This window comes from Thamnophis elegans, chromosome 2 (assembly GCF_009769535.1).
Source record: "Thamnophis elegans isolate rThaEle1 chromosome 2, rThaEle1.pri, whole genome shotgun sequence".
NCBI lineage: Eukaryota > Metazoa > Chordata > Lepidosauria > Squamata > Colubridae > Thamnophis > Thamnophis elegans.
The window spans coordinates 120,077,654-120,103,119 of NC_045542.1; the positions used below are offsets into that span (position 1 = coordinate 120,077,654).

Genomic DNA, 25,466 nt, shown 5'->3' on the forward strand with positions numbered 1-25,466 from the left:
GCAGCACTCAGAATTCAGTTTATAGCCTTTAGCTCCTACAATGCAATTGAGCCAATGTGAAAGTTACTTTTCCCAACCCGGTCCCCAGACACATTCCTTTCTAGATAGAAAAGGGTTGATGTTTCATATTTTCCTCTTGTACATACCCCATAATGTGCTGAACATAGGAAGGGTATCGGAATTCTCCCTTGCTGCCTCCTCTTTTTGCAACATCAGCACCTTCCAAAGAATTTAAAGGCAAATGTTCAGTGGGAAGGAAATGCAACACCCAGCAAAACAGCAGTTGAATGAAACAGGATTGGATATTGCTGTGCTGACTAAGAACAGGGCTAGTTGGGGAACAGGATTGTACAATAATTTATAATAATCCCGCAGAGAAGTTCTTCTGCATTCAGTGAATTAATGGTTGTTCTGATCATGCAATTATCATATAGAATATACAGTACAAGAGTAATACAAAACGCCTGCTCCCATGCAGAAATTATGCGATGTATTTTTCATGTCAGAAAAAGGGAAGGCATTCTCTCCTTACCTGCTCTCTGGGCTTCTAGAAGGAAAGCATTGCCATAATCCCAAAAAAACATCCCTTGATCAGACAGCTTGTTGATGGCAGCTATTTGTCTTCTAAGACTGAAAGAACAAAAAAAATAAAATCCGAGACATTACTTTCGGCACCATCTTATATCATTAAAAATAAACCCTTCTGTTTGAACACCGTATGAGGGGAAATAGTTTACTAGGTAAATGTGGACGATGAGAAATATGGGTTCAGATTTCACTGTTGGAATAAATAATCTTTTGCCATTTTTCTTTTACTAAAAAGAAGAAACTACTTTTCAACAGTAATGTTGCGATGGGACAGGGGAGCATAAAGCAGTCCTCATCCACATTCTTCAACCAAGTTCAGAGAACACTAAGGACTCCAGATTTTTCTTTAAATTATCCAATCCCCTTTAGACAATCAGTGCCCCATTAGTTTTCACAGATATTTCCTTGTTTAACTAGAGAAACAGAATGACAATCAGTGGGCAAAAATTCAGGGGAGTGGGTTCAATTTCTGACTTCCTATTGGCTTTTCCATTAAGTTTTTTAATGGGATGCTTGCACGGAGTGTTGGAAAGCTTCCCTCCCTCCCTCCTTTCCTACCACCTATCCTTTTCCCTTCCCTTTCCTCTTCCCTTCCCAGCAGGTAGCTAAATGGATGATACCAAGTGGGGGAGTGTCTGAGGAAGTGCACAAGTGGCCAGCACTGAATACAGAGGGACTGACCATTTCTCCATTGACGTCTTCACTGCAAACTTCCCACAAGCCAAGATTTCATTAATGAGAAGGGGGCAAGAAGTCTAGAGTTTATAACTAGATTTTGACAGACTGATCATCTGACTCTTATTCAAAAATGAATCTGTTCTGTCCAAAGCCTAGCACCCCAAACTTCTAAAAAAAAACCAGAAGACAATGAAAATGAACATTTTAAGACTTTGCAAGATGGTTAAAATAAAACATGAAAATGATTGCCATACCTTTCTTTTACAAGAGCCTGGAATTTTATGGGATCATTGGACATGAGTTGGTTGGCATCCCTAAAGCTTAGCTGTACTGGGTAATATCCACCATTAAATGGATTGTGACAAGATGTTTGGTCAGATCCCAAATCTACTAATAGTTCCCCAGTAGTATTGAATTCATCCACCAATCTCTCCCTACACACAGAAAGAGGAAAACAGGAAACAGAGAAAAAATAAGCAGAAATGAAGAACAACTTAAGAAAACTTAAGCAAAATTATTAAGCAATACACATTTGGTAAACATGCATTTTAATAAATAAATAATTCAGTCAACACATAAAACATGTATACATCCCACTTATTTCAAACATGATTTTTCACTCAAAACTCTTATAAATACTTTCTCAAGGGAAGCAAAATTCAGTATCATTTTCTCAAATATATGCACACACCCATCAGTCTGCAATGAGGATCACAATCAAATGTGAAATACTGTCACTTAACATATGTTAACTTTGTTTCTAAAAAATAAATCATGTTTGTTGCATTGAACCATTCACTTTATAAATCAAGAAAACAAATTCAAAATTGCACCAGGGCTTCTAACAGAGTTGTTCTCATGTATAAACAACACTAACATATAGTAGGAAAAATACCACACACACTTGGGACAGAGGTAAGTGAAATACTCAATTAAAGAGCAAAGATCTATTTCAGTTTATAGCTATTGTAACAAGGAAGTTAAAATAACAAATATTAAAAACATACCACTGTCAAGAAGATCACTGATCAACTGCCTACTTACCACAGGTCTACCACGTTCCCATGATATCCCAAACTAAGGGTCACCTTGTTCTTCTTTGCTTCCCTGTGTAAATATTTTAAACAGAATTTTAGCATTAAGGATGTAAAATAAGAGTTTATGGAGACAGGGAAATGCCTTAAAGTATGTTTTGACTCTTTACTGACTACCTATACTAGCCCTACAGTTTTGTTGGCAATGGTTTAGCATTGCCTGCTTCTAAGGGTGAAGTGAGAGTGACCAGCCCAAGGTCACTGAGCTGGCTTTGAGGCTAAAGTGGGACTAATGGTTTCCTAATGTCCAGCCTTGTGCCTTAATGACTACTCCCAACTTCTCTCCACAAAACATTTGCCCAGAATAAAAATGTTATAGAGTTTAACCAAATATGGCAATTTGTAGAACGTAAATGGCATTTATGTGAAAGGATATATTGAATGTATTTCTATTCTTTTTCTTAACCTATAAGAAGCTTAACCTATAGGTTATATTCCTAACAAAGATAATTTGGTTAAAGCACCTAATTGACCTTGGCTGATCTTAAAAATCTAGGTTGGTTTGGACCTGGTTAGGACTTGGAAGATGACCTCTGGGCCAGTTTATAATTAACAACAAAGTCTTCTATGGATGGGAGTTGATCAAAGGTTTGTGGAACCTGGAACCTGCTTGTTTGTCCAACAGTCATTGATAAATGTTGCAAAATATGTCAGTCTTTGAAGTGTAGGTTGTTTTTTAATAGCCCTTTTCACCAAACTCAAAAGACATCCCAAGGTTTTGGGCTGGCATATCATATTAATTAGTGAGACCACAAAAATGATTAGAGGGTTAGAACAGAGGTGGGTTGCCAATTTTTCTATTACCGGTTTGGACGTCCTCCAGTGAGTGCACGTGCGATGCTTCTGCGCATGCACAGAAGCATCCAGGCAAGTGGGTGGAGCCTCACGCCACTACTACTACCGGTTTGCCCAATCCAGGCCAAACTGGGAGCAACCCACCTCTGGCTTAGAAGCTAAAACATGGTTAAAGAATGGTTGCAAGAACTGGATATGTCTACTCTAACAAAGAGAAGGACTGGGGTGACATGATAGCAGTCTTCCAATATTGGAGAGGCTGTCACAAAGAAGTGGGGGTGAATCGATTCTCCAAAGCACCTGAGACAAGACAAGGAATAACAGATGGAAATTTACCAAAAAGAGATCCAATCTAGAAGTAAGAAGAAATTTCTTGATAGTGAGAACAATTAATCAGTGGAATGGGTTGCTTTCAGAAGTTGTAAATGCACCAACATTGGAGATTATAAAGAAAAGATTGGGCAACCATTTGTCTAGAATGATATGGGGGTTTCCTGCTCAAGCAAGGGGTTGGATTGGAAGACCTCCAAGATCCCTTCCAACTCTGTTATTCTGTTAGACAGTAAAGAACATACTTTATGAGCCATACCTAAGTTGAGCAATGCAATCATCCAGACTTCTGGTGATTTTCATCAGCCATCCCTGATGATGACGTTTTAAGAGAGCAGCTTCGTCAACCTGAGAGATTGCATTATAGGAGAAAAAAATCAGGCACAACTAATCTTTCTGTATATTATATGCATTGTGAGTAGCAAGTAAAAATTAAAGTTAATCACCATCACAGTATGACAAGTTTAGTTTTGAACAAGCTGTTCATGGTCTGAGAAACACAAATTATGAGTGAAGGTTCCTGTTAGAACTGATTTAGAAGAAAGATTCTTTCCCAATCAATAGTGAAAAATTACACAAGTAAATTGAAAGCTTGTCTTGCTGTATTTAATAGCTCTAAACTTGTAACCCTGAAGCTTGATCTACATGAAACCATTTCATCTCCTTGGGGATTCTTGAATGAGGCAAGATATGACCTATTTGTCAACCTCTTTGCAGCAAAAATTAGGCTCTGCCCAACAACATTTGCATCTTCTCACTAGCAAATTCCCTCCTTACTCTGATTTAAATAGACAGAAGAATTTTCTCACGAAACAAGATTGGAATGGCAGGACTGTATGCAGCTTGTATAAGACCATGGGGGAATTAAATTCACGAAATATAACATTCTATAGATAAACATCTGGAAGAAGACTATGCTAAACTTTGTGGACTTAATATGCAGCATGTAGAGTTTCTAAATCTGGGCTTCCAACTTTTGGAGAACTACGATGATATGGAAAATTCTCTTTGTTGTCATCTAGTGGGTGTCTGGAGATTTGCAATCCAGATATGTTTGCCCTGCAATAGATGGCCATACAATCAGTCTCTTTAAGCCTATTGAAATCACTGCAGATAATCTTATCTGTGTATATCAGCTGGAAGAAAATTGAGAAATAAATTAGAGAAACATAAAGGTTTGGGTTTTGCCTATAATCATTTATTTTACTTACCCATTCTGAAGAAGTGAAATATCTCCATTCTTAAACATTAAGATTTTAGCAATTATTAGAAAACTCTATATTACAGTGATGATAGATCAGACTCTTAAGCCTATTGAAATTACTGCAGATAATCTTATCTGTGTATATTAGTTTCTAAGAAAACAATGAGAAAATTGAGAAATAAATTGGAGAAACATAAAGGTTTGGGTTTTGCCTATAATCATTCATTTTACTTACCCATTCTCAAGCAGTGAAATATCTCCATTTTAAACATTAAGATTTCAACAATTATTAGAAAAGTCTATATAACAGTGATGACGAACCTTTTAGACATGAAGTGTCCAAATTGTGCACGCGCACGCATGCCCAAACTGAAAGGTATGCACGAACGTGTGTGCATGCGTGGACACGAGTTTGCACATGTGCTGACATATGTACAGACATGCGCAGATGTGCACACATGCATGCGCAGCAGAGACCCAAGGAACATCTGGCCAGCGGCATGGCCAAATGTTTTTCACTTTTTAAATCATTTTTTCCCTACCTATTCGCAGGAACTGGCAGTAAAAAAAATGCTTTAAAAGGGGGGGGGAGGTTCCAACGATCGTACGGCGCAATTGAGTGTCATGGAACCTTTTTTTCCCCACTTTTTAAAGCATTTTTTTGCTACCGGTTCTAGCAAACCTTAGCATTTTTGCTACCGGTTCTAGCAAACCGGTCAGAGGTGATAGCATTTCATCCCTGGATTTATATTCTTAGCAGTCATCTGATCGTTAGCACACTTAAGATCAGCTCTCTCTCTGAGAGTCATTGAGGCCACTTGGAAGTTTACCTGTACAGGTAGTCCTCGACTTACAACGGTTCATTGAGTGACAGTTGAAAGTTACAACGGCACTGAAAAAAGTGACTTATGACCATTTCCCCACACTTACAACCATTCCTATATTCCTGTAGTCAAGTGATCAAAAAGTTGGATGCTTGGCAACTGACTCATATTCATGACGGTTGCAGCATCCCGGGGTCGTGTGATCACTTCTGCGATCTTCTTACAAGCAAAGCCAATGGGGAAGCCAGATTCACTCAACAACCACGTTACTAACTGCAGTGATTCGCTTAACAATTGTGGCACAAAAAGTTGATAAAGGGGGACAAAATTCACCGAACAAATGTTTCACTTCGCGACAAAAATTTGGGGCTCCATTGTGGTTGTAAGTCGAGGACTACCTGTACTCTGAGGATCACCTGAATCAAATGAGTATGGAACCTTTTGGGTCTGCTGAAAGGACCGTGATGACATATGATGCCAGTTTTTAAACACAGAAATAATGGAATGGATATAAAGTGAAGAGCAGGACAACTTGAATGAAAGCAGAAGGGTACAACTAAATACAGAGGTTACCTCAGCAACAACTCCCACACATCCAGCAATGACTGCAGCTTTTGCTTGGGCACCACTCATCCCTCCAAGGCCCGATGTAACAAAGACTTTGCCAGACAGATTCTCCACCCCCAAGTATCGACGGCCTGCATTGAGCACTGTTAGCTATAATTGAGAAATATAGGATCTGTAGCACATTTATAGTCTCATATACATGTTTATACGTGTGAAAGGAACCAGAAATAGCAATCCATTTCAAACAGAATATTAATCATGTGGAATCACATGTGGCTAGCATGCATGCATATGTAAAGGTGTTTAACATATTAGTGCATCTACATTTAGCGTGCACAAACACCACAAACAATGCTTCAAGTAGCCACTGAACTTCACATTCTCTCTATTTGCATTCCAAACTGCTGTGAAGGCCTCCACTGCCAAACTCAGAAGTGCCAGGTATCTTTTTGTGTGTGACGCAAATAGACCTGGAAAATTTTCATTGGGGAAACCGCTTCATGATTTTTCAAGCACTGCTTGGGGAATAATCAGGATACAAATGGCTCAGATAAAGAAAATGGATTTCTAAGCTCTTACTGGCAAAAAAATCTCCATAAGCGCACCAAAACTCCAGTGCCTACAGAAATTAATTTTCTAAATACCGGCATCTCTCTATATCAGTGTTTAACATAGATAGGCTACAACCTAGGATGCTTTGCCAGGTGAAGTTCCGGTTGTCAGGCCTGGAAGCCATCTTTTACATTGGGCCTTCAGGCCTGCCACATTTTTCTTCTGTAGGAAAGTGGGAGAGGGATTATATGGAGTATGGGAGATATACTGATATAAATAAACATCTAATGTCTAAATAACATTCCTTTGTCAGAGAGTCAAGGACATCTTACCCTGCAGCTGTGATGGTGTGACTGGGAGGCATCTCCAGTTGGGACGGTTCCTGATCGGGCCGTGTGATGGACATGTGGGTGCTGGGCAGGGACTTGAAGTTTCACTTGGGTGGGGAAAACTGGAAGCTTTCAGGTTCGGGTTTTCCCAGATGTGCCAATATGACATCTCTAATAAAATGGAACTTTGAGGAAACTCAAGCCTCGGATGTTTTTGTTGTTGTTGTTGTTGGGGGTGTTACTTGGAACCCTGACACCAGTTTTTGAAATTGGCATTTCCAGTTAAAATAATCCCCTTTAGCAATTAATAGAAAACTCTATCTAAAACTCTTTCAATCAGAAAAGATATGATAAACTTGAATAAATAAACTGAACTTGGAGAAAGCAATGTTTCATAACAGTATTTTCCCAGTTTCTAGATAAGGTAATTTTTTCCTCTTCTGAATTAGTAGTGGAGTCACAGTTGACTTTTATCTGTAGTTCATTTGGGAGCCTGATTTGACATACACATCCTAAAGAGTAATTTTGCTATATCTAGACATTGGGTTTTTTTCCACTGCTAGCGACTGATATCTTATTCTACATACCAGAATAATAACAGCAATAAGATCAACATTTTAATCACTATAATAGTAGCTGGGTGATGCTATGGAAACTCAGTAAAATCACTAGTGTGAAAAAGATACAAAAATATATAATATCTGTACTAGAGACATGACAGAGAATTGAAAATCTCTTTAATGGAACAGGAAAGGAGACATTATTAAATACATTATTCATTTCAGGATATCCTCTGAATAGATGAAGAGGCATTTATTGAATCTGAAATTATCCACTGAATCCGAAGGTTCTCATCAGAATGAAAAAAAGTGCATTGTAACATTATAAAGCAAACTCCAGCACTTGTATATATGCATATCACAGTACTATATATGTTTTGTCATTTGTCTCTCCATCTGTATGCGGACGCCAATGGGTTTACATTAATCTTTATGATTTAATTCAAGGGATTCAATTTAATTCAAGATATTTTAATGAATAGCTCTAATCGGCCTGAGCCAGCATGCTATGTCAATAGGAACCATAAGAGTGTTACCCTCAAAATATCTAAAAAACACCAGCTTGTGTTCCTTGATCAAATTTATTTAGGGGTACAATAGTTTTTCTTTTATGGCACAGTGTTTGGGGAATTACTGCTTTATGTTTATTACAATAAAATCTCTCAAGCATTATAAAATGGAGGCTTAAGTCCTGTGTTCAATAAAGCAGTAAAGCAGTCTAAATAAATAAAGAAAGAAATATGCATAAACATACATCTATATAGTGTGTCTTTGAGTCAATGTTGATGCCTGGTGACTGTTTAGACAAAAATGTGCAGGTTTTTTTTTTTTGGTGAAACTTCAGAAATGGTTCATCATTACTTCTTTATTAGGGCTGAGAGAGTATGACTGGCCTAAGGTTACCCAGCTGGTTTTGTGCTCAAGGTGGGACTAGAACTCACAGTCTCCTGGTACCTAACCCGGCACATTAATCATTACATCAAACTGGCTGTCTAGTGTAAATATATTGTGACAAAAAACAACGGCAACAGTGAATTGTTTCAAAAAGTATTCTTCTACATTGGCCCAGTTCTTACCACAGTTCCATGGACTATCCCTTGTGGTCCAATGTAGCAATAGCTTCCAGCTGTCATCTGTCCATACCTGTAAAAAAAAAGATGCTATTTTCTCAAACACGTATGAATGATATTATGAGAGCAAACAACAGCAATGGTAAAAACAAATATGCAGCTATATATGTATATATAAGAGCCGCGGTGGCACAATGGGTAGAATGCAGTATTGCAGGCCATTTCTGCTGACTGCAGGCTGCTTGCAATTTGGCAGTTCGAATCTCACCAAGTTCAAGGTTGATTCAGCCTTCCATCCTTCCGAGGTGGGTAAAATGAGGACCCATATTGTTGGGGCCAATATGCTGATTCTGTAAACCATTTAGAGAGGGCTGTAAAAGCACTATGAAGCGGTATATAAGTCTAAGTGCTATTGCTATTGTGGTTCATCAACCTAATGATATAGAGCAGGGGTGTCAAACTCATGTTGTCACGGTGGCATCACATGATGTATTGGGACTTTTTTCCCTTTGCTAAACTGGCGTGGGTGTGGCCAGTGCATGATGCATCCAGCCCATGGGCCGCGAGTTTGACAGCCCTGATATAGATTGTCCAGTTGATCATCTATACTTTTTCATGAAACTGGAGTGTGATATCAAATGATATACTGTATGACAAATTAAGCCTTGTGCCCACTAATCTTCAATATTTATATTAATGGCTTGAGTTAGAAAGATAGAGAAAATGTAAATAATGCTAAATTGGGTGGAATAATTAAAAGGGCAAAAGAAAATTCAAACCTATCTTTACAAGTTAGAGAAAAAAGTTGAATATAATGAAATCTGAGTGAGAATCAAAGTTACAGGATGGAGAATACTTGGCTTGAAGATGTTAAAAGGTTGATCACAAACTGAGTATGATGTCTGTTGAAAAGGAAATGAAATTTGAGGCTGCGTTATTAGAAGCGTAAAATCATATTAATTATTACTTGAACTGAAATCTGCATGAGTCACAGCAATTCTGCAGACTGTAATCAATTTTAAGATGGATTCACAGAAACTGGTATAGAGCAGTGAGAATTATCAATGGACTAGAAAGCTAAGTCCTATGAGGAAAGGTTTAAAGAAATGGAAATGTTTGGAGGAGAAAAAGGAAGATGGGGAAAATTTCACAGAACTCTTCAAACACCTAAAAAAAATACGTCATCAGACATGAAAGTCAAATTTCATAGGGTACCCTTCCATAGTGCAAGAAACAGAGCAATGAATTTAAGTATAGGAAAGCAGATGCCAACTGGATATAAAAAGATAAAGTTTAATGATAAGATATATCCAATCAGTCAGAGAGACTATCAGCTCACCTTCACTAGAGCTATTCAAATGGAGCCTAGACAGATTTCTACTGAAAGTGCTCTAATTTGCATATCAGTATTGTGTTTTTCCAACTCTATGATTTTATAGAAGAGATTAGAAAAAGAAACTTGGGAATGGATACCGTACTTACATTGTAACTCCTTTTGCAAACATAGATTCATATTCCTCTCTAGAGGAATAATTAGGGATTACCTAGGTAAAGAAAAAAGCAAAATTAGTAGGAATGAAGAATTAAAGAAATAGTCTCTAAACCAGATTTTGTTTAAACATATTCCATTATATCCCATTCTTATAGTGCGTGGTGGCTCATATGGTCATTCTTATGGGACATATTGAATTAATTTCATTTAATAAAGTTCTTAAAGCAGAAATTTGTTTTTCAGATTTACAGAATAACACAGTTGGAAGGGACCTTGGAGGTCTTCGAGCTCAACCCCCATTCAAGCAGGAAACCTTGAACATTTCAGACAAATGATTGTCCAATCTCCTTTTTAAAAAAACCTCCAGTGTTGGACCACCCACAACTTCAAAGCATGCTCAATCTTAATAAATTTTCACAATGACCAGGAGGATTGTTCAATGGAAACAAATAATCCTTACTAATTGCAAATTGAGATGGTTGGATGATCTGGCTCTCCATGGAACAAGAAGAGAGACCTATAGAATGCCCAATGTAAGCTGGAAAATTAAAGTAAAGGAAAGAAAAGGAAATTAAATGGTTTTATACTTTGTAGTGAGGGGAGAATCTTTTTTCAGCCAATAGTTATACTGACTGGCATGCTGTTGGCCAGCCTCTAAAATGGGGGGAAAATCAGGACAAAGAAAAGAGAGACCAGAACAAAAGTAAAGTTACGTTATTGTATGTAGTAGATTGGATTCTGTCAATTAAATATAGTTAGTAGAAACAAAGCCTATGTATAATAATCTTGCCACTTATATAGTTTGGTAGCATTTTGTGAGAAGATTCTGGGAAGAGCACATAGAGCCTTAAAACTACAGATGTTGTAGCCTTGTCACATTATATTTTTAAGGTCACTATAGCTGACTGACAGCTGAATAGGAACTTTCCATTAGAAAATGATTCTCATTTGATAAATCCTGTGTACATCAGCATAGGAATGCAGGTTTCTTTTGGTAACTGAATCTACTTGCTTTGGATATCCTATCCTTGAAAATCATGAACCTTCAATCTCCATCTTGGATGGTGGCTTCACCTTGAAAATAAGGAGACATAGTTGTGGCTTAGTGGTGGCCTAGCAGTAATTATGCTTATTGACTGGAAGGTTGCAGTTCGAGATCCAAGTACCACATGACAGGGTGAGCTCCTGTACTTGCCCCAGCTTGCCCTTGAATGCGAATGCAAGTAGATAAATAGGTACCAGTTTGTTGGGAAGGTAACAACATTCCATGCACTTCGGAATATAGTCATGCTGGCAACATGTCTACGGAAGCTTCTTCAAACAATATTGACTCACTCAACTAGGAAATGGAGATGAGCATCTTTAACTTTTATACAAGCTACTAATAAAAGGCCCAATCTCTCCATAAGAGATGTGGCTTCATGCTTAGTATAAATAATTACAGTGGACCTACTGAAAGGTCAAAACTAGAGGTGTCACAATGATAAAGAAATAGGGAAGAGGAGATATTGTTGCTTTTATTTACCATGCCATTAGTGATAACTAATCGAGGTGCATTGCAATGGCTTGGGAAGACTCCTAAGGGATGTCCACTGTACATAACTAATGTCTGTTCTTCAGTCATCTCAGATAAATAGTGCATCACCAGCCAGAACTAGAGAAAGGAAAGAAGTAGTAGATTAGTTTTTTGACTTAAAAGGGTCGTTGTTCTACAGATTTTTAATAACTAGACCAGACAGAATGGCGGGAGACCACTTGATGAGAATTTCTGATGAGAAAAGTGGTGAGGCTGATTAAAAATGCATTATCAGGTGGGAATAGACAATGAGCTCCTAATCTAATATTTTCACACAGAAATGGTTCCTCTCCTATTGTTTTTATTGATAATGGGAATTAAAAAGTAAACTTTTTCCTACTACCAGGGAAAGAGAGCTAAACTGATGGGTGGGGTGAAAATACGGACTGGTTAACAGCCTTTTCTATGATGGCACAGTAGAAATTAGAATTGGAATTATAGAAATGTGCAGGTAGCTCTGTTTGTAGTACAACTCATTATTTGAAAGTATAAAATCAATCAGAACTTTTCATTCAACACATTAAAACTATTTAGGCAATATATAATCCCAACACAATTTCAGATTTTTGGATTTCCTGTCCAATCCTATTTTTACTGGCCCATTGACTTCAATGAACCCTAGACAAAAGACAATCCAGGTAAAAAATAGTGACTTGGGATGCCAGGAGGAGAAGACAGGGCAGAAGGGGCAAGGAGAGGATAAGGATTCTATTTCCCGGTGCTATGAACAATAATTTAGCTCCCCTCTCACTGCATTTTTTTTCTTTTATCAATGGGCTTTGGAATGAGGATTTCCTAGTACAAAGGTTTACATTAGCAGAGGCTTGGATTTCTGCCAGGAGCTTTAAAGAAACATGGTTGGTTGGTAGGTTTGATTGATTGGTTCTTTGTATACTTTTCCTGCAAAAGAACAAAATCTCTTTGCCCTCTTCTCAAAGTCTCCTTGCCCTCTCCTCAATTACTTTTTGGAAGGGAGCTGTCATTAGGACTAATGCCAATTTTGATCCTAATTCTGGTCCCATCTCTCACTCTGGTATTAGCCATTTTCCAAATCATCACAGGTATTTTTTGATAGCATAAGTCTTAGCTGTCAAAGCCTTGATGGAAATCTGACTGCCTCTGGAGATCATTGGTTGGTTGTCATGTAGACTTCCTTGTGTATTTGGGTGGCCACTGTGGAAATAGACTACTGGCCAGGGATCTAATCCAGCAGGGCATTACTTATATTCTTATGTAGTATTCCTTAAAAGTGTCATCCAGCCAAATGTTTTCCAAATGTACTGGATTTCTCTGTTGAGATATTTAGGCATTCAGTAGAAAAAATGTACTGGACTGTTTGGGCCAATTGCTATCACTGTGATCTAACTTACTTCAGTAGGTTAGGATTAAAAGAGGGAGGAAAGGTTCATCTCAGCTACTGGAGAAAGACCAAGATGCCAATAAAATAAATAAATAATGAGAAAATGTGGGTCAAGCATCTGAAAAAAAAAAAAGGATATTCCAGAGCAAAGATGGCAAACTACAAATGAGTTTTTGTAACTCATTAAAAAGGGGAGAAAAAAGGCAGCATTGATAACAAGCAAGGAACAACACTTTGAGGTGCAGTTTTGCTACAATCGCACATCTTTAAAAACAGTCTCTTTTTCACCATATCAAGCAGGCAGAACAAGCTGGCTTTATTGCAACGAAATAAAATCATTCACCCAATAGCTATTCTTAAGTAACCAGAATGACAAAGAAGTATTGTTTGTTCTGCTGTGAAACTCTTTTGAGGTATCACACTCCTATCAGAACAGGAGCAAAAGTACAGACAGAAGGCGTCCATAGATTGTATTGTCTCGGTTCCACAGTGCAACTCAAGATGTATGCTCTAAAGTACACCAAGGCACACTAGATACAAAGTCATGCTCATCATATATTTTTAGGAAGCATAGTTGCTATTTTGAGAACAAAAACTCAGAAGGCTCCACTCTGCCTGGGAATCCGGGAATCCTAATTCTAAAACAAAAAACAACAATCAGCAGAACTGGCAAGTCTGCACAGGGCCTTCCTGCACGTCCATCTTATCTCCTTATTGAGAAAATGTGAAAGCAATGCATGAAATAAATGGTGAACTAACTGGCTTGGTATATGTAGTCCCATAGGTCCTCCTGCACATGTCTGTTCAAGCTGGGGTAGTTCTGGGAGCAATCTCCTTTGAACTTTGCTTTATGGGAGCACAAAACTGTGGAGTTCTTGGTGATTTCTGAGTTTGGTTGCTTTCTTGCAGACGTTTCATTATCCCACTAGGTAACATTATCAATTGCCTAGTTAGGTAGTGAAATGTCTAGAAAAACAACAACCAAGCTTAGAGAGCACCAAGGACTCTAGTCTAGAGTTCAGTCCAGAGATATAAATACTCTCTTCTATTGGAGCTTAGGTTTGTGCTGGCTCTCAAGGACATCACACAAGCCAAACTACTCCCATGAAAAGTACTACAAATTGTTCCTTCCATTCATCTGTTTGGTTCTTGTCTCATAAGGGGGACTATAACCCCTTCCTCCTAAGCTACTTGTTTTGAAAGGACCTGGAAGCATTCAAAGTATAGTTGTACTTTGCAACTATACACCAGTGCAAAATCTTGAAAAATGAAGAATCCACATAACAAGGACCTCCATGGAGATAAAACTCCCTTTTCTTTAGATCTTTGTTTTGGAAGGACAATAACAATCTAAGGCCCCGTAAACAAGGCCTTGAAAGAATCACTGAGGGGGCGGGGGGAATGACTGTTAGTATGCGGGCTTATCTACTTATCCCAGCCTTTTCTTTTGTCTTCTTAAAACAAAATAATATAATCAGGGAAGGCTGATGGTTGGATTATATAATAGAAAACAAAGAGCCAGATTTTATTGATTTATTAAATTTATATGCTGCCCATCTCACTATTCAAAGTGACTCTGGGCAGCATATAAATTTAATAAACAAACAAACAAGATTGGTGTGGTAGTTAAGACATCAGGCCCGGAAAACCCCGGAAAATATGAGTTCTTTTTTGTTTTAAGTGAAAACCCAGCTAGTGACCTTGGGCCAGTCGTTCTCTCTCAGCCCTTGAAAGAAGGCAATGGCAAATAACTTTTGAAATCTTGCCAAGGAAACTGCAGGGACCTTTCTAGGCTGTGCTGATTGGAAGGTACCAACAACAACATCCCCCCCACCATCTATATTTATATTTATATTAAATGGTGACTGAGTTTGTGTCTGACTTGTGAATGAGCAAACCTCACACTTATTACCACTGGAGATATTATCTCATTGGGTAATGAAATATCTACAAGCAAACAATCAAGCACTAAGAGAGCACCAAGAATTCCACAGTTCAACTCTGAGCAACAAATATTCTCTTCTATTGGAACAAAAAGAATGATAAGATGGTATCAATGGGAACAAGCAGATTCATTCTCACTTTTTCTCCTCCTGCATAAAATAAGTAAAAGTTAGAAAAGATCTTATTTTATGGTCAGCTGCTCTTCAAACTTTGCTTAAACAGAATGAGAATCATTTTTAATTATTTATCACTGAAAATATATCTACAGTACAGTATCATACCTGCGCCCAGTTGCTGAACACCTGTCCATTTCCTCCATATGTTACAAGTTCCTGGGGAAACTGCAAAAGGTACATTTTAAATCCATGCAAGATTTCAAAACAATTCCTATACAATGATATTAAGTTCTCTTATGTCTGCCTCCAGAACAAGATCTTCATCTTGAGGACAGCTGTTTAGTATCCTTAATATCTTACCATAAAAATGAAATAAAAATGATTGCCCACACGATATACAATTTCTTTTTATGAATGATTTTTCTTCCTTTTTAATTGCTATGAATGAATGAATGAAATCCAAGGAAAAATAATTCTATTGGGCAACATGAATGAAAAGAGGGAAATGAGATGGGACCATTTAGAGACCCAGTAATTAATTAAGAAGGGTGACTAGGGAATATCTGCTTAGAAAAAGACTTGTTTTGAATATATGATTAATCTATACATCTATTCATATTCATATATGCAGAAGATTGAATAAAAATCAAAAACAGTATTTAATTGATTGTATAATGAAAGACTGAATCAAAGAATCAAAGACAGAGAGGCAAGGAGGATCAGAAGTTATGAATATGGGACAGATGATTTGGTAATGCCATGAACAAGACTGGTGGAAAAGAACCTGGAAGAAAAATAAAGAAATGAAAAACAACTGCAGGAAAAGAAAGTATAGTTTTGTATGAGATAAAGTAAGAATTTAATTTCCAAACAAAATGAATTGAAAGTGAACTTAAGGAAAGTCGATGTGGGTGTTAATTAAAACAGAGTAAAAACAATTATGTTACTAGGAGCTAAAGAAATATGCATGAAAAGGAATATCTAGTGGAATGAATGCATGAAAGAGGTTAATAATGTGGAAAATGCATATAAATGATGCAAACAAGATAAAAGGTATTTTATAATATGTAGGCACAAAAAGTTAAAGAAAATCCAGTTGCCCTTTGAAAAGCATCTTTGGGATAAAAACAATTATAATAATACAAAACTTAGAATATTAAGAAACAGAATAACCCCCTGGTATACAATTTCTTTCTCCACTTTGAAAGAAAATAGGATGGTAATTACATATGTATGAACAATGAGAGCTGGATATTGTGGTTTGTAAACAATGGTCTATAACCAGTGGTGGGATCCTGCCGGTTTAACAACTGGTCCGGTGATCATGTGCGCATGTTTTAACAAAACTTACCTTCCATGTTACTTCTGGGGAGTAACACAGCTGAGGCATGGCAATCTGCTCTGTTACGCGAATCAACTGAGAGGATATAGTTAAGTAAAGTGCAGGGGACGGTGGGCGGGCCAACCCTGTTCATCTGAGCGAACTGTTTCGCTACCCAGCTGATAATTGGGTCTACCAGTTCACCCAAACCGATCTGAACTGGCTGTATCCCACCTCCATGCTATAACTTTACCGAGTTTTTCCAACCTAGCTAATTGTAGGTTTATTCAATAAATTATTGTTAAAACAACCATCACTAAATGTAATATATGTTCCTAAACCCTGTTTCTAAGTTAAAAGGGAAACTGAACTTTACCTCATAAAAGGCAGTACATTCTCATGAACATGCAGGGGGATTTCTTTCCTAGACCATGTTTTCATCAAATATTCATTACCTGTGCTACTGCAGGATCAAGGTTATTCATAATCATGTGCATTATTGCAGCAGCTTGCTTGGTTTTGCAAGGATATTCCTGAATGGGATAAGATCTGAAATTAAAGCAGATAAAGGCAGAGATGAATTAATTATTCTCTAACTGTTTTTACATCTGATGGATAAATTAAAGGAAAAAGCCAATATAGAAAGCAATTAATGGAAAGATAAAGTCAATTAGGATGCAGGGCGCTCTATTATGAATAGGACTATCTGAATTCAATCTAAATTACCCCCCCCCCAAAAGAGATTGATGTTGATGTATTAAGGGCTTCTTTCTACATAGTGCCCTTTCAATATGTCAGATAGCTCTTATTTAAAGATTTGTAGGCAAGTGTTCTATTCATATTCCTGAGTGAATCCAACCATGTTTTCCAAATTAATTCTGAACAGAGCACAGCCCTGAGTATGACATACATACATATATACATACATACATACATACATACATACATACATACATACATACGCATGGGTTTCAAAAATTTTTAGAACCTCTTCTGTAGGTGTGGCCTGCTTTGTGAGAGTGACTTGCCGGCCATGTGACCGGGTGGGAGTGGCTTGCCAGCCATGTGACCGGGTGGGCATGGCCAACTTGTAAAATGTGGTGAAACTCACTTAACAATGCTGTTGCTTAGCAACCAAAATGTTGGCTCAGAAACTCTGGCATTTGAAGCACGCGAGTCTTAAAGCTGTCAAGTTACAAGACTCTTGGACCCCTAACCCTTTAGAAAAAAAACTCCAGGGGTGTTCAAACTTGACAGCTTTAAGACTTGTGGACTTCAACTCCCAGAATTCCTCCTCCAGTCATGTTGGCCTAGGAACTCTGGCATTGAAGTGTGAAAGTCTTAAAGCTGTCAAGTTACAATACCCTTGCACCCCTAACCCTTTAGAAAAAAAACCCCAGGGGAGTTCAAACTTGACAGGTTTAAGACCTGTGGACTTCAACTCCCAGAATTCCTCCTCTTGCTCTTCATCTTGATGATGTGTGAACGGGCGGGGGGAGGGAGCTGGAACCGGTTCTAAACGGCACGGTAGATTTGTGGAACCTCTTCTATAGAAGAGGTTAGAACTGGCAGGAACCCACCCCTGATATGCACATACAGAGATAAGAAATAATTATCAACATTAGAATAGAAATAGACATAGTGCCATTCACAAACAGTTTGGTTAGCAAATACATCCACATGCAAAAGAAATGAATATCACAGTGGGGTTTTTTTCACTTTATCCTCTAGGGAAAGACTGAAGGAAAATGAGGTCCAGGCAGAAGAAGAATATCATGGCTTCAAAACCTAAGGGACTAGTTTGGACAAAACTCAGCAGCACTTTTTCATGTGGCTGTTGACTAAAATAGGATTGCCAACATGATCGCCAACGTCCAATGATGGATATTGCACAAGAAAAAGAAGAAAGGTTTTTCTCCCCAGTTTTTCTTGTTCTATGTCTATTTTGGAAGCATTCCGTGCTAAATGAAGAAAATATATTTATTCTGACTTTGTTACTTGATATTATTTATTTAGAATCTGAATTCAGAAAACCTGTATCAGCTCAGCTGCATGCTTATAAAAGATGAGCTTTGTTCCTTTGGGCATTCATTTTTTAAACTACTACGCATATTTGGAATATGGGCAGAATTTGAGCTGTTCATTTGAGAATCCAAATATAAAATCCAGTTGGAACAAACAGATCCTGAGCAATTGTTAACAAAAAATGCTTCAAAATGGAACACTACATTTGAGGAATGTAATTGCCTTTTATCAGATTTTCAAAACTACAGAACAATTACAAAAGCAAATTTTTTCAGCCTAGAGTCAATGCAGGATCTGTGTCAATTCACACAGTCAAATCAAAGTAAGTTCAAAATAATTTGAAAGTACAACTGCCAAAAAAAATATTAAATGAAGTAAATGAAAATTAAATTAAATTAAATGAAGTTAATGAGGACAAATGAATTTTGCATCTAATGATCAAAGATATTTGAGATCAATGCCACAGCATTTGGCTGCAGCACTTTTTCCTCTTCTCTTCTCTCCTCTCCTCTCCTCTTTGCAATCCTGTGAAGTGAGTGGGCTGAGAAAGAGAGATTGGCCCAAGGTTCCACAGCTAAGAGACGATTTGTAACTCAACAGCTTAATCAAAACCTCACACAATGCCAATCTACAGTCTGAGGCCATTTCTAGATCTGTACCCTGGGTTTGTTCAATAGGTTTAGGAATGCACTATGGATGATGACTACTAGATGGCAGACAAGAGACACATAAAACTAATTCTTTGCTACTATCTGTTGGCTGTCTACGTTTTTCAGCCCAGATAATAGCAATAGCACTTAGATTTATACACCGCTTCATAGTGCTTTACAACACTCTCTAAACCATTTACAGAGTCAGCATATTGCCTCCAACAATCTGGGTCCTCATTTTACCCACCTTGGAAGGACGGAAGGCTGGTCAACCTTGAATAGCCCTAACCATGCTTAAACTAAGGTTAAAATGGCATGGAGTGTTTTATAGTTCACTAACAATGCATATATACATATACATACATACATACATACATACATACATACATACATACATACATACATACATACAGATAGATATAGATATAGATATAGATATAGATATAGATATAGAGATATAGAGATATAGATATAGATATAGATATAGATATAGATATAGATATAGATATAGATATAGATATAGATAGATATAGAACACAAATTTGCACCAGACATCACAACATAATTATAATATTTACAAGATGATGTCATGACATACGTAGGTGCTATTATATTTACATTATAGTTACTTTTTTATGGATGGTGTTTTGAAAAAGGCTTGACATTAGAAAAGCTTATGGGCTGTCAGAGAAATACATCTCTGGAATTTGTTCTTGTATAGGCTTCATTGGAATCTAATAAGGCACTTGGGAATCTCTGGCTTGGTATTTTGATGGTCAGGAACAAGCCAAGTCTTGATACTTTGTTTTCTGCATATCTTACTTCTTGTAAAATACAGTTGTTATATGCTGTACTTCCCATAAGAAGTTGGCCACAGAGAAGAAGTGCATTAATTTACTGTACATGCTGATGAGTAACAGTCCCCAATGATTTCAAAAACAAGTGTTATGAAGATGCTAGAAGTAAACATTCACTAGAGACAAAGGTCTACTGTTCTCCACCCTGTTAGAAAGCTGTTAATATTGGCTCAAAACCAAGTCAAAAGTTGAATTCACACTTTCAGGATTGTTGTTTTTTTAACCATGATTTGTTTTCTAATCCACAATTAACAGGCTTGGTGTATTATCCTGTCATAGTTTATGGCGCCAGAAACAAAGTAATTACATTACACTTCCTTATAATGCTTAAATCCAGTTGAAAGTGCCCAGATGTTCAGCAGCTGCATACATTGACCAATAAATCAACTTGTTTATTTATCAGCCTTGTTTTATCTATCTTACTGGTTAATCATAAAGTGACCTTCTGCTAGCTCAGTTTACAGGTGGGCTTTGAAGCAGCCACACTTATAAACTTTTGCTAACTTTATAAAGATATACTGGTGCTAGGTTTTATTGTTTTTGACTTAGAGCAGAACACAGCCATTTTAGTTTTTTAAATAATATTTGATGGCTTAAGGCAGTGATTGCTAACTTTTTTTGGCTCCTGTGCCAAAAGCAGGGGGAGCGCAGGGGGATCATGTGCGGACATGCCACACCCATAATGCTATGTGCGCGACCCCCCTACTTTTGGCGCTGTTTTTTCACCCTCTCCAGGCTCCAGATGCTTTCCCTGAAGCCTCCGGAGAGAGAAAAAGGAACCTACGGGAACCCGGAAGTTCAGGAATGGCAACTCCAGTTTGTCTGTAAGGCCGGTTTTTGCCCTCCGGAGCCTTCAGGAAAGTCTCCTTAAGGCTCCAGAAGGCAAAAAATGGCCCTACGAGCAAACCGGAAGTCCATTCCTGATTTCTGGTTTGCCCGTAGGGTCAGTTTTTCATGCTCCAGAGGCTTCAAGGAAGCCTCAGGAGAGTGAAAAACAGCATCAAAAGAAAGCCGAAGTCAGCTGGCCAGTGCACACATGCGTGCTGGAGCTGACAGGGCAATGCCTCGTATTCCCTAACAAATGACTCTGCGTGTCACCTGTAGCACATGTGCCATAGGTTTACCATCATGGACTTAGGGTGCTGTATGAATTAAAAAAATGGCAGTTAAAAAAAATGATGGCTCTGCTTTATGTGAGATTGGTTAGCATCCACTGCAAGCTTCAATGATATCATTTGAAACATGATTTCGTCACTTTGCATTGTGGACATTTCCCACATACGCAGATGCCCACGATGCCCAAGCTACTGAGTAAGGAATTTCGATGCCAATCTGGAATTCCCAATCTTTTGGCAAATTTTTAATCCTTACCTCATTTCAATCTGGGGGCAGAACCTGTACATGTAGATATGCCCATAGCGCCTCAATTCTTTAGCAAATTCTGGTGCCAGGATTCCATGCAAGTTAGGCGGGAAATACCGCAGAGAGTTTTTTAAAGCCAACTGCCAAAACAAGGGAGAAAAAAGCAAACATAACTAAAGTTTAAAAATGACTAAGTGGGTGGCTATCACAATTAATTAAGCACAGGCATTTTATTAGGCTGAATGGGAAACATGCCCAGTTCTTATGAAAGGATTCAAGGAGATTGATCGTGAATAAAAATGAGGGTCTATCCACTAAGGTAGTAGCACAGTTTCAATGGAATCTTTTCATTCAGCCCTTGGAATGAATACGATAATGCCCAGTGCCCATTTTCCAGAGAAGAAATAAAAGAACATTAATGTAAGCCTTTACATTAAGCACAAAGCAAAGCAGAAAGCTCTGCTGGCTCTTTGGCAGCAGAGATGGGCCATGCCAAATGTGCTATTTCGTCGCCATTCTGAGATGACAGAAGATACACAGTGCATGTAAAATTTCCTAGCAAATTAATATCGTCTTTCCCCGTGCAAAGAAACTGTGAACTCCTGTACTCAATATGCAATGTGCTAGGGTTATGAAATATCCAGGTGTTCCCCTACTGCTTCTTGGGTTATTTCCCCACTAGTGCTTTACAGCATCTTCTACACTCATTTAACCACTGACATGCCAGCATAACAGATAAGGACAGACTTAATGCCACTTTAGTAAGTGTTTGGTGATGCTGTCAGGTTGCTGTAAATCACTAGTGAGGAAATGGCTGTGGACAATGGCTGAGTGGGAGATGATGAAATGAAGCCAGGGAGAGAAAATTCAAATTTATAGTTTCTCCTGCTAGTCTACATGGGTCGACTGCTGCGGTAGGTATGTGTTTTTAGTTTTCCATGTTACACAATCCCAGCAAATTATGATTTAATGAAAGTGGTGAGACAAACCATAGTTTAGCATGGTATATGAACCCATTTTAAGTATAAAAAAAATACATATTTGCAATTTTCCTAAAATCTTCACACACTGGCCACACATCCAGGGAGAATCCCCCTCTTACAAAGAAAAGTGGCATGCATTCAGGAATAGTTTGTGTCATGCTCTGTGAGCACCATTCCTCTCGGAGGAAATCAAATCTCTGCTGACTTTGATGTACTCCAAAATGTGTACCAAAAAATTGAGTTAAAACAAAGAAAAATGCTGACATCTGAAATGCATACTTTCATAATGTATTCCATTATTTTTTTTGTTTATTTTTAAAATGTTTTTTTTTTTAAAAAAAATATTCTTTTTTTCTGCTGCAGTGTTCAAACAGAGTTTGAAATTCATGGGCAGAAATTAAATCAATAGAGAACACAAACAAAAAGGGCTATACCATTAACAGAAGAAGCAGCACCTAAGAATTAAAGTCTAACAAAGGGGGGGGGAGGAAAAGCACTACCACTTTAAGAAGGTTTACAGTAGTTTTTTTTTTCCCAATGATGTAACTGCCTGGGACATTAGAATAAATTGCTTATCTTCAGGGAACCAAATGCAGGAGTGTCAATACGTACACAGAAACTTGATTTGTTTGCACAGTGCATTTCTCTACACGGTTGCTGCTTGTGAACATGTGAACATCTGTGCAAAAGCATGCATGAGGAAGTACAGTGTAGGCTACATAAATTCCACTCTCTCTGATAAGGAAAAGGAAAACGGAAAGGAAACGGAAAGGAAAGGAGCTTAGAATGCATTGGTCAGACTCAGTACCATTCAAAGCTTTTCCCAGACCAAGGCTGCACTGGGGGGATCTTTCTCTGAATTCTAAGAATGAAAGCTAAATAAACTGGACTGAGTAGCACAGGCTAGATGTACTAGGGGGTTGAAAATGCATTGAAACTATTCCATGAGACTTGCAGCACAACTAAGGTTATTGAACTATGTGAATATGCTCAGGGATTAAGTTTTATTTTTTTAAGTCAACCCAATTGTTGGGGGAGAGATGGATTGAGAATGAGACCCCATGCATTCCTGTTGAATTCAGGAGTTACTTTGTATAAAGTCACTGTGATCTCTGGGAGAAGACAGAGGAGATCCAATTTCAAGTACAGGCTCACTGCATGATTTTGGTCCAGTTATTCTTTCAACCCCAACATACGGTACCTCACACAGGTATCACTGCGAGCATCAAATAAAGGAAATTTCCTAGTAAGATACCTTTAGCTCCTGGAGAAACAAACTGGAAATAAATCTAACAAATAAAAAAATGGTATACCAAAGAGAGAGGCTGATTTCCAACATCAAATGTCAGGGCATCAAAATAAATGTATACAAAGATACATATATGAAATACTAAGCCAATGGTCAAAGGCATTTAGTTGTTTGTCAAAAGTCCACTCTCAAGAGTGGACTCTGGGTGGTGTCTAGGAATAAGATCAATACAGAAGAATATTTTTTTTTTTTTTTTAAGAGAACTTTTTTATTTTTCTTTAAAAAAAACAAACACAAATATGTCATCATTTGTCAATCATTAAGACATTGAAATACAATTTTTTTTGTTGTGTGTACCCCTCCCTCCCTCCACCCCCCCATCCCCCCTCCTCCTTCCCCCCCCGACTTCCCAGAACCCGTACACGGTATGGATTTTTAACTAACACAGTCTAAAATCTATTGAGAAAAAAGAAATAAAGAAATTAATGACATTCTAGATTGAACTTAGCTTCTTCTTACTGAACTAACTTTTAACAGTTTAAATCATTTCTGATCTTAAGCATAGGCTAACTGGAATTTCTTAGTCCCGTATTTATTTTGTATATAGTCAATCCATTTTTTCCAGTCTCGTTTATATCTCTCATTTGAATGATCTTTGAGATATGCCGATATTTTAGCCATTTCAGCTAAGTTTGTTACTTTCAATGTCCATTCTTGGATTGTAGGCAAGTCTTCCTTCTTCCAATATTGCGCCACCAACAGTCTTGCTGCAGTTATCAGGTGCAGAATCAAATTGGTCTCTACCACTGTAAAATCAGTACATATACCTAGTAGAAATAACTGAGGAATAAACTTTATCCTTTTTTTAAAAACATTTTGCATGACCCACCATATTTTTATCCAAAATGCCTTAACCTTTTGGCAGGTCCACCATATATGATAATATGTAGCATCGAGAGAACCACACCTCCAACATTTAGGCTGTACATTCGGATACATAGAAGCCAACTTTTTAGGATCTAAATGCCATCTATAAAACATCTTGTAAAAATTTTCTCTCAGATTTTGAGCTTGTGTAAATTTCACATTTCTTACCCAAATTCTTTCCCATGTATCCAACATTATTGGTTCCTCAATATTTTGAGCCCATTTTATCATACAATCTTTAACTAATTCTGTTTCCGAATCCATCTGTATTAATACATTATATATCCTCTTTATATGCATTAAGCTTTGATCTCTTATTTGTTTAAACAGATTATCCTCAACTTGAATAAAGCCAATTTTTTGATCTATTTTCCACCTAGCCTGTAATTGCCCATACTGGAACCATGTTTGAACTACCTTCTCCTCTTTTAATACCTCTAAAGATTTTAATTGTAATACCCCCCTTTCCGAGGTAAGAAGCTGTCTGTAAGTAAATCTGTCCTGTTTTTGTGCTGTATTCATATTTTCAATTGCATGTCTAGGAATTGCCCACATGGGTATCTTGTCATTTAATTTATATTGGTATTTCTTCCAAACCCGCAATAAAGCATTTCTCAAAATATGACTTTTAAAGTTCTTATCCAATTTTTTGTTGAATAACAGGTAAGCATGCCAACCAAATACCAGATCGTGTCCCTCAATGTTCAATATTCTATCATTGGTTAAATGAATCCAATCACTAATTACAGATAATACCACTGCATCATAATATAGTTTTAAATTAGGTAGTTTCAATCCTCCTCTCTCGCGTACATCTTGCATTATTTTCATCTTTACCCTCGGCTTCTTTCCTGCCCACACAAATTTGTTGATACCCTTCTGCCATTCTAAAAGGTTCGCATCTTTTTTAAGTATAGGTAACATTTGGAAAAGAAATAAAAATTTTGGTAAAATGTTCATTTTCACTGCCGCTATCCTGCCCAGCAAAGATAAGTGCAATTTCTCCCATTTTT

At 37.6% G+C, this 25,466-nt stretch overlaps 1 protein-coding gene across 2 annotated transcripts in view; it reads right to left on the bottom strand.

The window, feature by feature from the left end:
• UROC1 (urocanate hydratase 1) overlaps positions 1-25,466 on the bottom strand; it is a 58,632-nt gene that overhangs the window by 28,399 nt on the left and 4,767 nt on the right. For both annotated transcript variants that reach the window (XM_032208982.1, XM_032208983.1), the window contains 12 exons: positions 21,304-21,434; positions 16,856-16,949; positions 15,245-15,304; positions 11,609-11,737; positions 10,074-10,135; positions 8,598-8,664; positions 6,087-6,230; positions 3,745-3,833; positions 2,311-2,373; positions 1,521-1,700; positions 533-630; positions 147-219 (listed from right to left, as the gene is read on the bottom strand). In XM_032208982.1, coding sequence (XP_032064873.1) covers positions 147-219; positions 533-630; positions 1,521-1,700; positions 2,311-2,373; positions 3,745-3,833; positions 6,087-6,230; positions 8,598-8,664; positions 10,074-10,135; positions 11,609-11,737; positions 15,245-15,304; positions 16,856-16,949; positions 21,304-21,434 — 1,190 coding nt within the window. The remainder of the gene's footprint in view (positions 1-146; positions 220-532; positions 631-1,520; positions 1,701-2,310; positions 2,374-3,744; positions 3,834-6,086; positions 6,231-8,597; positions 8,665-10,073; positions 10,136-11,608; positions 11,738-15,244; positions 15,305-16,855; positions 16,950-21,303; positions 21,435-25,466) is intronic.